Genomic DNA, 12,158 nt, shown 5'->3' on the forward strand with positions numbered 1-12,158 from the left:
CTCCCACATTAAAAAGTGAATGGGATGAAATTAGGTAGAAGACTGTCTTGAGGCCTGTTGAATTGAGGAAAGAGTAGGTTTGCTTCCCTGTATAGTAAACTGTAGTATGATCTTTTAACCCTGCAATAACCAAAGTTTCACATACCTCGAGGCATCCTCAGAGGAGCAGTATGTCTGTTATTTCCCAGGCACTACTTGTTCTCATATCAGTGTTGCTGTCAGGCTCCTCTGGTCATGCTTGCGCCTGATCACCAGCCCATGTAGGGCTGGTTAATAACTTGAAGCAGAAATCTGTGTAGCTAATCATTCTTAATTTCTGTGGATTTGCAGGGGGCTGATATTAAAGAAAATGAATCTCTAATCATATGCATGGGCGGGCAGAGTTTGCATGGCGGAGCTCCATGGTGTTATGCTAGCTGAACTTCCCCTCTCCCTGAATAGAATCACATGCAAAGCAGCAGCCTCCTGTTTCTTTCATCCCATTAGTACCAAACACCTGAGAGGCTGGAGTGGCTATTTAACTTGCAGAGATGAAATATACTGGTGTGTTTTTTCATATAAAGTCCTTTCAATTCCTTGTTTGGGTGGTTGCCCTTTCTTCTCATTTTGTTTTCCAAATCATAAATTCTGAATGGAACAAAGTTTTATCCAACAAATATATAAAAGAGCATCAATGTTTGAAACCCTGCAGGTGGTTATGAGAATTGCAAATGAGTTATCACCATGTAATTCAAAGGAGTACATAAGCGTTTTCTTCTCTTTTTTGTAGCAAAGATGTGTATTTTGAAATAATGCTACCTATTATAATATGATCTTGCCTGATTGGCATATCATCTTAAAGACTTTGTTCATTTCCTTGTGTTTAGCTGATGGAGGAATTCTCATTGGTCTTTGTTTTTGGTACACCTAGAAGAGCACAAACTTGTATCAGACTGTTGATCAGATTTCATTTGAGGCTATGCATTAGTCAGGTAAGCTATAGTTATTGTGGAAATGTGAAACACATAAGATGTGTGGCAAACCCAGTTACTTTTTCTGAATGGGGTAGAATTAAAATTGCCTTCTTAAGAGTGGTTTCAGAGTAGCAGCCATGTTAGTCTGTATTCGCAAAAAGAAAGAGTACTTGTGGCACCTTAGAGACTAACTTGGTTAGTACTCCTTTGCTTATTAAGAGAAACTTTTCAAAAATTAAAAGTGGTAGCTAGGAGATGACTTATTGCAATAGACCCTAACAGAAAGATAGTCTTGTACTCCAAAATGCATGACACTATAAAGATTTCTGTGAAGTATTAGAAGTATATTGTAGCACAGAATGTTAATTCTTGGCAAAGTATGTGTTCAAAGAGCTCATGATGCTTTGGTATGTGGGCTGTTTAGTCTTCTCCATCTTTAATTTCTTCAATTTGAGTAGGAAAGTGAGCTAGCATTTATTTCTAACATACAAATCAAGGCTGAAGACGGAATTCTGAAATAAAAGCTGACATAAGACATATGCTGATGTACTACAAAATCTGTATATAATGGAATTAACGTGAAAAATAAACATCTACTAGAATCTAGAAACTATGGAGATTAGAATCTAGTGGGCAAAACAGTAAAATGATGGGATGATACTCATACAATACATAGAATGTCAGTAGAGATGGGAAGAAAAGGTAAAAGGGTGATGCTGTCATCCTACGTATCGCAAGGATTTATAGCGCCTATACAGCAGTGGAGGTGGTGGAGAAATACTTTATGGAAGGGTACAAGGAATGAAAAACAAAAGTGGACAGTGGCACCTTGTCCACCAGGATAGGAGAAAAGCCAAAATAAAAAAATAAGGCCTACTCTTTTTAGTCACCTTGTATTGCAGTATGCAGTACTTATGGAGGATAGCTGGGTAGGTGGTGGGTGGGGAAATAACCAGACGCATCATCAGATTGGTTCCTAAGTTTTGTGTAGAAGGCAGCTTCATAAATCAGAAAGTAGTGACTCCAACTGGAGAAAAAGAACCATTATCTGCTTACTGTTTAGGAATCTGGAAACCAGGAGCTACTTGACTTTAGAATAATAGAGAATGAGATCACAAAATGCATACAATGAGGATATAGATTTCAGGTAAACAGTTTTTGGGAAGGGAAAAAATAAAGGATGCAATTCTTCAAAAGTGCCTAAGTAAATTAGGAGCACAAGTCCAGTTGACTTTCAACTTGTACTCCTTAGTCATTTAAAATCTCACCCCTAGTGAGTATGGAGCAAATGGATATGCTATTAAAATCTGCAGGCATAGAAAAAAGCGGGTGAATCTCAAAAGACTTCTAACAGTCTACAATTCTTCTGAAAAAAGATTGTAAGCATTAAGTAGGAGGAAGAACTATTTAGAACAGTGCAGGAGTGTGTCTAAAAGCAGTGAAATGAAACTGAGCAAAGGGGGGGGGGGGGGAGAGGCTAAAGTCTGTTTGAGTAATAGTCTCCCAGGAGATGTGGTGGAAGCCCCAATTCTCCAGTCATGTAAGACTGGACTGGACACTCCAGAATATATTGTAAGAAATCATTCTTGAATGGTACTAAGATGGAATAGCTGGTTAGTGTAGGAAGTAAGTATGTCTTCTGTTCTAGGGTTGTTTTGAAGGAGCTGTGTATTGATTGAAATTTTAAAGAATGCCTGGGGTTGTGGTGGTGAGGAAGTCTACCCCATTTTAATGCAGCAGTGATGATTTTGGCAGGCTGCTAAAATAGCTGTTTAATTTATACTTTGTTGATGCTGTATATAATTGAGACACATGTACTTTAAAGACTGTGTGAATAGCAGACTGCCAAATGAAACAAGTGTTCCCCTACAGAGGTGGGGTCATAATATAATTAATGAGCAATGGGCTGTTAAATGTTGTAAAATCAAGATAAAAGGAAACTGCGATAAAGTATTGGCAAAAGTGACAGGAGGAATAGGTTTCCAGTTTGAAATTAAACTGCTACTCACTTAAATTACCAGTTCACACAAAGTTTCTTCCTCCCCATGCCATGCATGCCTCAGCCTTCAGTTCACACCTTAACACAATTTTTTTTAACTTTCAACAAAATAATTACTTCAAGCTGTGGTTTTATATTATTATAATCTCTCAAAGCTAGTCCCTTTCAACTTTCCTTATTTAACCCTTAGCACATCGAACAGGTCTGAGGTTGTTACGGTGGCACAAGATCAGCCTTGAACCATATTCAGGGCTAACTAAATTCTGATGCAGATGTGTTTATATCACCGAAGATATTTAACAAAGTAACCCTCAAGTTGTTGTTATATTGAAATGTGCTCTGTCTTTTCTTCCTTTTTAACCTTGCTGCCAAAGAATGATTTCCCCCCGCATCATCTGTAGTCAGGTTTAGAATTAAACCAACACTGGGGCTTACATTTAAAAAATGCCAAAAAATCACACTGTCAACTTGAAATCTAGTCCGTTTCAAACATGAGTTACACAGATACTGCATCTGCCCAGAGTCTCTTGCCAATTTCTTTGGTTTTACAGTTCTGTTATCCAATTTTTAAAAATGCTTTTCTCCCTTGTGTGACAAAGTTCCTCCTACCTTGGTGGGTCTTGCGCTTATTGGCGGATTTGCTTACCTTGGAGCTTCACGGCAGCCCTTAGTTTTGCCGTTTTCGTGAACCCACAGTCCAGGTCAACTCCTCCTGTGTCTGACCAGGAGTTGGGAGGTTTGGGGGGAACCCGGGCCTGCCCTCTACTCTGGGTTCCAGCCCAGGGCCCTGTGGAATGCAGCTGTCTAGAGTGCCTCCTGGAACAGCTGTGCGACGGCTACTTCCCCATGGCCTCCTCCCAACACCTTCTTTATCCTCACCATAGGACCTTCCTCCTGGTGTCTGATAATGCTTGTACTCCTCAGTCCTCCAACAGTATGCGTTCTTACTCTCAGCTCCTGGTGCCTCTTGCTCCCAGCTCCTCACACATGCACACCACAAACTGAAGTGAGCTCCTTTTTAAACCCAGGTGCCCTGATTAGCCTGCCTTAATTGATTCTAGCAGCTTCCTGATTGGCTGCAGGTGTTCTAATCAGCCTGTCTGTCTTAATTGTCTCCAGAAGGTTCCTGATTGTTCTGGAAGGTTCCCTGTTACCTTACCCAGGGAAAAGAGACCTACTTAGCCTGGGGCTGATATATCTGCCTTCTGTTACTCTCCTATAGCCATCCGGCCCGACCCTGTCACATATGTTATGTAATATGTTTAGATTGACAGCATCCTTTTTTAAACTCCTCTTTCCAATCTCCCTTTCCATGTTACTGTACTCTCCAGTGACTTTTTTTTTAATGTGACTTGAAAAATAAGTATTAAAAAAAAAAACTGAGTGGGGAATTTGACTTTTCTCCTTCCTCTTCCTTCCTGTCTACCCCCTCTTCCCCCCCCTCCCCAAATCTGTGTGGCCCTATCAAAGGAAATTCTTAGTCATAACAATACATTTCCAATTTTGATAGCTCTAGTTATTTAAGTTTGGAGAAAAGCCACTATGTATCCAGTCTCTTGGACTGTTAAATAGATTTACTGTAGTTAGATGATTCTGGTGCTTAAATGGAAGATAATTGATGTTCCTCTTGTTAAAATACAGTAATTAGTTTGTATGTTGAAAGGCAGAAGGAAAGTGGACATAAGTGATCACTCAAAAGGTTAAATATTAGCTCAGTGGACAACAGGAAGGATGGTCTTTTAGATTATGGCAGAGGAACAGAAGTCAGGAGATCTGGGTTTCATTCCTGACTCTACCATAAACACCTTGGGTAACTTTGGGAGAATTACTTAATCTCATTCTGCCTTCATTTCACCACTGATTAAAATGGAGATAATGTTTGCCCTACTTAACAGGATTGTGGAGACATAATTCACTAACGTTTTGTAATGTGCTTTGTGATAATCTTGGAACATGCCAAAGAAATGAACAGTACTGTTAATGAACTCCTGATTGAATAAGTCATTTACTAGTTCCAAAGAGCACACTATCCTCTTCTACTTGGCTGGAAGTTTGGAATCTGTTCTTAAAGTGTTTGGTGGTGGATAACTAGGATGGAAGAATGGAATGTTTCCTCAAGGCATCCTGGGGCACACAAGAAATTTGTTTATATAAATATATATCCTTTGTAATATGTAAATATGGCCTGACTTCCAACTGTGGTGTGCGATGGGCCTTAAGCAATATCTAGATGCGTAATTGAAAGAGATTTCATATTATTTGTTTTCAGTAACATGAATGTTAAGTATAGCAAGGTAAGTAAGAATATATATCAAACTTGGACTGCTGCAGCCACGTGCCCAATGTACGTACGGAATTACTTACTTGTTATATGGTACGGTGACTTTGGGAGCTACAAAACTAAAGCTGCTTATTTGAAGTAAATTCCTTTTTTTTTGTTTTTGTTTTGCAGCAAATGGTCAGCAGAAACCTCAGGCCGCAGCCATGCTATGCCTCACATTAAGACTTACATGAGGCCATCTCCTGACTTCCAGAAGATTGCGTGGTTTTTAGTTACAAGGTAAATGAACTATACATTCCTAATTCCTGCGAACAAAGGCTGCAGACCATATTTACATGATGGAGGACTCTCTGTCTTGGGAAGCAATAACTGTGGAAAAAGATTTGGGGGTTGTGGTAGATAATCAGTTGAATGTGACCTCCCAGTGTGACCCTGTGGCCAAAAGGGCTTATGCAGTCCTTGGGCTCATATACAGAGGAATCTCCAGTAGGAGTAGGGAAGTTATTTTACCTCTGTATTTGGCAGGCTTCAGGAATACTGTGTCCCATTCTGGTGTCCACAGTTCAAGAAGGATGTTGATAAATTGGAGAGGGTTCAGAGAAAACCATCAAGAATGATTAAAGGATTAGAAAACATGCCTCACAGTGGTGGACTCAAAGAACTCAGTCTATTTAGCTTAACAAAGAGAAGATTAAGGGGTGACTTGATTACTATAAGTGCCTACATGGGGAACAAATATTTAATAATGGGCTCTTCCATCTAGCAGAGAAAGGTATGACATGATCCAGTGACTGGAAGTCAAAGCTAGACAAATTCAGACTAGAAATAAGATGTACATTTTAAACAGCAAGAGTAATTAACCGTTGGACCAATTTACCAAGAGTCATGGCAGATTCTCCAGCACTGGCAATTTTTAAATCAAGATAGGTTCTAGGCATTTGATGTGGGAAGTTCTGTGGCCTGTATTATATAGGAAGTCAGACTAGATGATTATAATTGTCCCTTCTGGCCTTGGAATCCATATATCTATAATTAAAGCTAATCTTTAATGTATGGAGATTTCATTTTTCTTAGGGCCAGGTCAACTATCTTTATAATCTTTTTGGTATTTAGAAAAGCAATAATATGAAAAGTTGTAGATAGAGTCCACCTTGTTTTGATCCATTTAAGGTTTCTTCTGTGCATTTATGGAAGACTTTTCGTAATCTCTCATAAATCTGTTCTCACTGAGTTCAGTAAGAGTGTTGTTGTTGCTATTGGGTAGAAACAGGATCAGGCCCAAAGAGCAGAAATGAATGAATGAATCACCACTCACTTAAAAAAAAAAAAAAAAAAAAAAAAAGTACTTTGTAAGAAATTAAGTGTTTAAGTACTAAAAATCAGTAAATTGCACCTTGTGACAACTTAAGTGCATAAGAGATGCTTTGAAATATTTAAGACTGACTATGCAAACACATTTTGTCACAAAAAATATATTAAATCAAAGTACCATGTAAAAAAAGATGTCTAGAAGGGATGCTAGAAATGTTTGAAACAATCCCTTGAACAATTTGTAGGCCTATATACAAGTTAATAGAATAAATTCATTGCTATGGTGTACATCCATGATACTTTCCTATAAACATATTTATTATTATTCATGCTTATTACAATAGTGCCAAAGGGCCAACCAAGAGTGATACTCCATTGTGGTAGGCATCGTACAATCACACATTTTTGGAAATTTAAATGTCAACAACTCATTTTTGTTGTGTTACCATTTAATTAAATGAAAAATCACTTGCCTTAAAGATTTCAGAGTAACAGCCGTGTTAGTCTGTCTTTGCAAAAAGAAAAGGAGTACTTGTGGCACCTTAGAGACTAACCAATTTATTTGAGCATGAGCTTTCGTGAGCTACAGCTCACTTCATCGGATGCATACCGTGGAAACTGCAGTAGACATTATATACACACAGAGACCATGAAACAATACCTCCTCCCACCCCACTGTCCTGCTGGTAATAGCTTATCCAAAGTGACCACTCTCTTCACAATGTGTATGATAATCAAGGTGGGTCATTTCCAGCACAAATCCAGGTTCTCTCACTCCCTCACCCCCCTCCAAAAACCACACACACAAACTCACTCTCCTGCTGGTAATAGCTTATCAAAAGTGACCACTCTCCCTACAATGTGCATGATAATCAAGGTGGGCCACTTAAAGAGCCACTGATGCCTCTCATAGGTAAATTTTAATCTGTATAGAAACAATTCTGCTGCAGCTGTATTTTTCTGCCTCTATCCAGACTGGTAAAAATGGCTAGGTGACTAGGATGCGCAGAGGAGCTAGTGTCTCTTTTCACCCTCTTCTGTAAAAGCCCAGCTTCTCCTCTCCATGAGACAGGTGGTCTGGTTTGACAGACTAACATGCTAAATAATGATGCAGGGCTCCTCTGATGTTAAATATCATTTGTATTGTGGTAGCATATAGAGGTCCCAATCCAGGTTGGAGACCCATTGTGCTAGGCACTGTATAAACATATAACAAGAAGATTATCCCTGCCCTAAAGAACTTGGAATCTAAGATAACAGGTGGAGGCAGTAAACAGATGAGGGAGGGGTGAGGTGAACAATGTAACAAGAAGACTATTAAGAGCTATGTATTATTATTTTAATGATCAGAATGAGAAGCAGCTGTGAGTTAGCTTTATATCATGCATGTTATGGGCCTTCATTTCACCAAGGCTTTGATCCATAGAATGACCAATATCCAAAGTATTGTCAGTGGAAAATGTGAAAAGAAATACAGTAACTTATTTAACTCAGTGGGAGGAGAGGCAGAATTTTGTGCTGAATTTCTTGCCTGAACAGAAGCATCCTGTTGTAATGTTTGTACAAGGTTTTGCAAATGTTAAGTGCAACGGTCTGTGCACTAGGTATCATCACCCAGGGACATTCTGAAGTCAGCACTTGCTTTTTTTGTGGTGGCTAGAGCTGAGAGTCTATTTTTTTTCCCTTGTGTACGTAGTTCACCTGATGAATTGCATGGAAGTCTCCCACCCAAGCTTTTGTCTTTCCAGTTTGTTTCAATTACTTCTATCTTCTTGAACAGATGACCCTTATCACAAGTAAATAATTTCTGTTAACATAAAAATAGGCTGCCCTGCTGCTCAGAACAAATTTTTGACTTATCTAGGAAAGCAATTGGTGGTATATGAGCATATGCTGAAGTTGTCAAAAATCCCAGACCTAATAATAATACTTTGTTCTTCTGTAGCATCTCCTATTTACAATTTACAAACATTAAACTTCACAACACCCCTGAAGGTGAGTATTATCTCCAGTTTACAGATGGGAAAACAGATGCTAAATGACTTGTCCAAAGTCACATGAATTAGGAGCAGAGCTCAAATTTTCTAGTTCATTGTATTTAATTCTTTCATGATCTATAGTCAGAGTTGCTAGAAACCCTTCTTAATGTTGATCCAGGGTGGGCTTTGGGGGTTTATTTTTCTTCCTTGGATGGTGAGATGTCTGTTAAGCTCTCTCAATGGAAGTGATGAAAGCTGCAACGTTTTGGACTTCAAAAGCAAACTGGCCAAAGAACTACAAAATGCACTGTTGGGAACAATCCTGCACTAGCAGAGAGATGGACTAGATAGCCCTAACAGGTTTCTTCTCATTTCTGCACCAACAACTTGCATCTGATTTATGCAAGAACACTTGCTGAAGAACTCTTAATCTTAAAATGGCAAATGGCTGTTTAAGCCATGAGCTCATGTAACTTCTACTCTGAGAGTTTATTATTTTCTGCCTGATGACCGTGAAAAGTCAGCCATCTCATTCACAGATAAAGGGAGGCTATTAAACTCTTGGAGTCTCTAACTGCCTTTTTTAAAAATTTCAGTGATTTGTGTTGAGAAGTAATGATAGTTCAGCTCTATGATAAGAAAATATTCTGAGTTCTTTATTTATTCATTCATCTTTCATTAAAGGAATTGCATGAATTCACCACTCCATATGCAATAGTTTATGCAAAAAACTTATCTAGTCTCTGACTCCCACTACAGTATGTTTTCGGAGGCTTTGTGTTGCATAGTTGCCATAGCTACTGCATCACTGGGCAGTGAAAAATTCCGTAGAGAAACCCTGCCCTTTGAATGAATCTCATTTTAATTGAGTACTTTAATTGTATTGGTTTTTTGTTTCTCTCCAGCTGAAAATGGAATGTTACATATTGTACAGCAATATAGAAAGTCCCTTAGTTTTATGAATCTCAAATGGATTATTGCTGTGTAAATACTTATTAATGTGGTATAGAACCTAGGAGTGACTTTGCATTCTCTTTCAGTCCTGTCAAATCTGTAGCTAGATCTAGACTCTGGTTTGACTGTTGATTGCTCTATTTTTTTCTAAATTTGTGGGTACTTCTGAATAATGGCATTAGTTTGAACCTCTCGTAGTGCAATCCATGGCTGTGTAAAATTCCCACACAGCTCTGCCGTTACAATTCAGTCCTGACGTACACCCCACCTCCTGTTCTAATCCTGGACATCTCTGGAGGCAGCTAATCTTATTCAGTTGTTTATCTTTGTGATGTGTACAACTAGAATGAGGATTTATTTCAATGTTTTAGATTAACAGTTTAGCTCAATGTCTAAGGGTAGGTCTATACTACCCTCCGGATCGGCAGGTAGCGATCGATATATTGGGGGTAGATTTATTGCGTCTCATCTAGACGCGATAAATCGATCCCCAAGCGCTCTCCTGCTGACTCTGGAACTCCAGCACCATGAGAGGCGCAAGTGGAGTCGACAGGGGAGCGGCAGCAGTAGACTCACCGCCGTGAAGGTGCCGTGGTAAGTCGATCTAGGTACATCGACTTCAGCTATGCTATTCTTGTAGCTGAAGTTGCATACCTTACATCGATGACACCACCACGCCCCCCCTCACCCCACCCTGGTGTAGACCAGGGCTAATTCCCAGCCATGCCCCAGAATTGCAGTTGGTTTCTGGAGAGATTGTCTCTTCAGCTCCACTTCCTCTTTGGAGGCATTTGCAGCAGTTATCCCTGCAATTTTCAAGGAGCAAACGAGGCTGAGAAAAGTCAGAGGCAAAAGGAAGGGTTCATGGGTACATCTGCACCGCAGCTGGGAGGAGTCTTTCCCAGCTCAGGTAGATGTACACATGATTGCTACTTTTAGCTTTCTAGCTCAAGCAGAGCAATGTGGCCCTGGTGGTGCAGGCAGGTACCCAGCAGATTGGGTGTGACTGTACTCAAGTAGCTAAGCCAAGCCTCCACAGCCACACTATTATTTTTAGTGCATGGGCTAGTGTAGCACTGGCATGTGTTTTCTGCCCAAGCTGGAAATTACACCTCCCATCTGCAGTGTAGGCTCAACTTCTTCCCCATCAAATGTTTTGTTGGGGAGCTTGGCTGGCTCTGTGGGCAGAACAGAGTTTTCCTTGCAGTCCAGTCAGGACAAGCGCACCTTGAGAGCAGGAAGGAAGCAGACAGGATTGGAAAAGAGCTGGCTCTAGGGAAGACAGCTCACTTTCACTCTATACCATGAGGGGAGTGATGCCAGAAGGGCAGTGTACCAAATGGAAGATAATGCCCGAGTCCCTATAGCCTGCCCCAGCAGCCACATCTCTGATCACAGAACTGAGCCATCTCCTTCCCTTCCCCTCGGGTTGTGGATGGAAGGTACCGGACACAGCATGAACGTTGCCAGGGCTAGACTGAGGCCTATGGTCCATTTCACAGCAGCCTCCCTCTTCCTCATCCCTACTGGGGTCCCTATGGTGGCACACATAGATCTTATACAATGAAAAGGGGATCGAGCTCATCCTGGAGACCCAGAAGGGACCCACCTGGGGAAGAGAAGACAAATAAGCCCAGGCACTTTGAAGATTGCCACTTGAAGTATATTTGCAGCAGTCTCTGAGTCCAATTTTACTCCTCCCTCTGAAGCGGGGTTGTGGGGACAAACTCCAAAAGGGGAAGTAAATGAATAAGAAAATTAGTGCCTGGTTCCCTTGCTCACCTTCATAGAGTACAGCATGGGAGAGGAATGCAGAAAAGACCCTGGCCTCTGTTTTATAAGGCCAGATGGTTCCTCAGTGTGCACCATTCAGAATTTAATCTGATAGCCACATTTATCTTTAATAGAGATATTTTCCCTTGTGGTCAGGGAATCAGCATTTCTAAACAGGGGAAACTTTTTATCTGAAAGAGTGGCCTCCTCACAGGCATCCAAGTCCCAGCAGGCATCATTTCGGCCCCCTCCTTTGGACCTAAAAACTCAGGAGGTATCAGGGCAACAAAAATAATTTATGAACTGTCATCTGACACTTGACGTGCCTGCACATGATTTCACAAGCATTGCTAACATGAGTGACCTGTACTACATGTGTGGTTCCTCTCAACCTAAAAATCACAAGACCTAAGGTCTTGTCCGTGGAAAGGAAGGGGTTAAAGGGAACGGGATTCAGATTGGTTTCATGCAAGTATATGGGGCTTTGGTCTCTGAGATCAGATGCTCGTACAAATCAATTCCCAGCTATTTTAGTGATTAATGGAAAGCTAAGACTGTTCAGTCATCAAAAAAGTTGTCTTGCATCCTGACTCCTGTCAGACGCTATAGAAAGGATTCAGAGTAGCAGCCATGTTAGTCTGTATTCGCAAAAAGAAAAGGAGTACTTGTGGCACCTTAGAGACTAATAAATAAATTGGTTAGCCTCTAAGGTGCCACTAGTACTCCTTTTTTCTTTTTATAGAAAGGAATAGAGGTCATGTGGAAAATTGAAGCAGTCTGTGAAATACTACAGAAGAAAACTCCTTGTCGCAAGTGATAACTAGAACACTTGCGGCGCCAGTATCAGGCCTCTGTTGCTTCAGAGCTATCTGCAGGTCTCCCAACCAGCCCTATGTGCAGTTAGACTC

The 12,158-nt window shown here is 40.5% G+C and overlaps 1 protein-coding gene across 4 annotated transcripts in view; it reads left to right on the top strand.

Annotated features, from left to right (window-relative positions):
- Positions 1–12,158, top strand: part of TDP1 (tyrosyl-DNA phosphodiesterase 1) — a 118,626-nt gene that overhangs the window by 28,876 nt on the left and 77,592 nt on the right. For all 4 annotated transcript variants that reach the window (XM_048853971.2, XM_048853974.2, XM_048853972.2 and 1 more), the window contains exon 13: positions 5,405–5,512. In XM_048853971.2, coding sequence (XP_048709928.1) covers positions 5,405–5,512 — 108 coding nt within the window. The remainder of the gene's footprint in view (positions 1–5,404; positions 5,513–12,158) is intronic.

Source organism: Caretta caretta, chromosome 6 (genome assembly GCF_965140235.1).
Source record: "Caretta caretta isolate rCarCar2 chromosome 6, rCarCar1.hap1, whole genome shotgun sequence".
NCBI classification, from domain to species: domain Eukaryota; kingdom Metazoa; phylum Chordata; order Testudines; family Cheloniidae; genus Caretta; species Caretta caretta.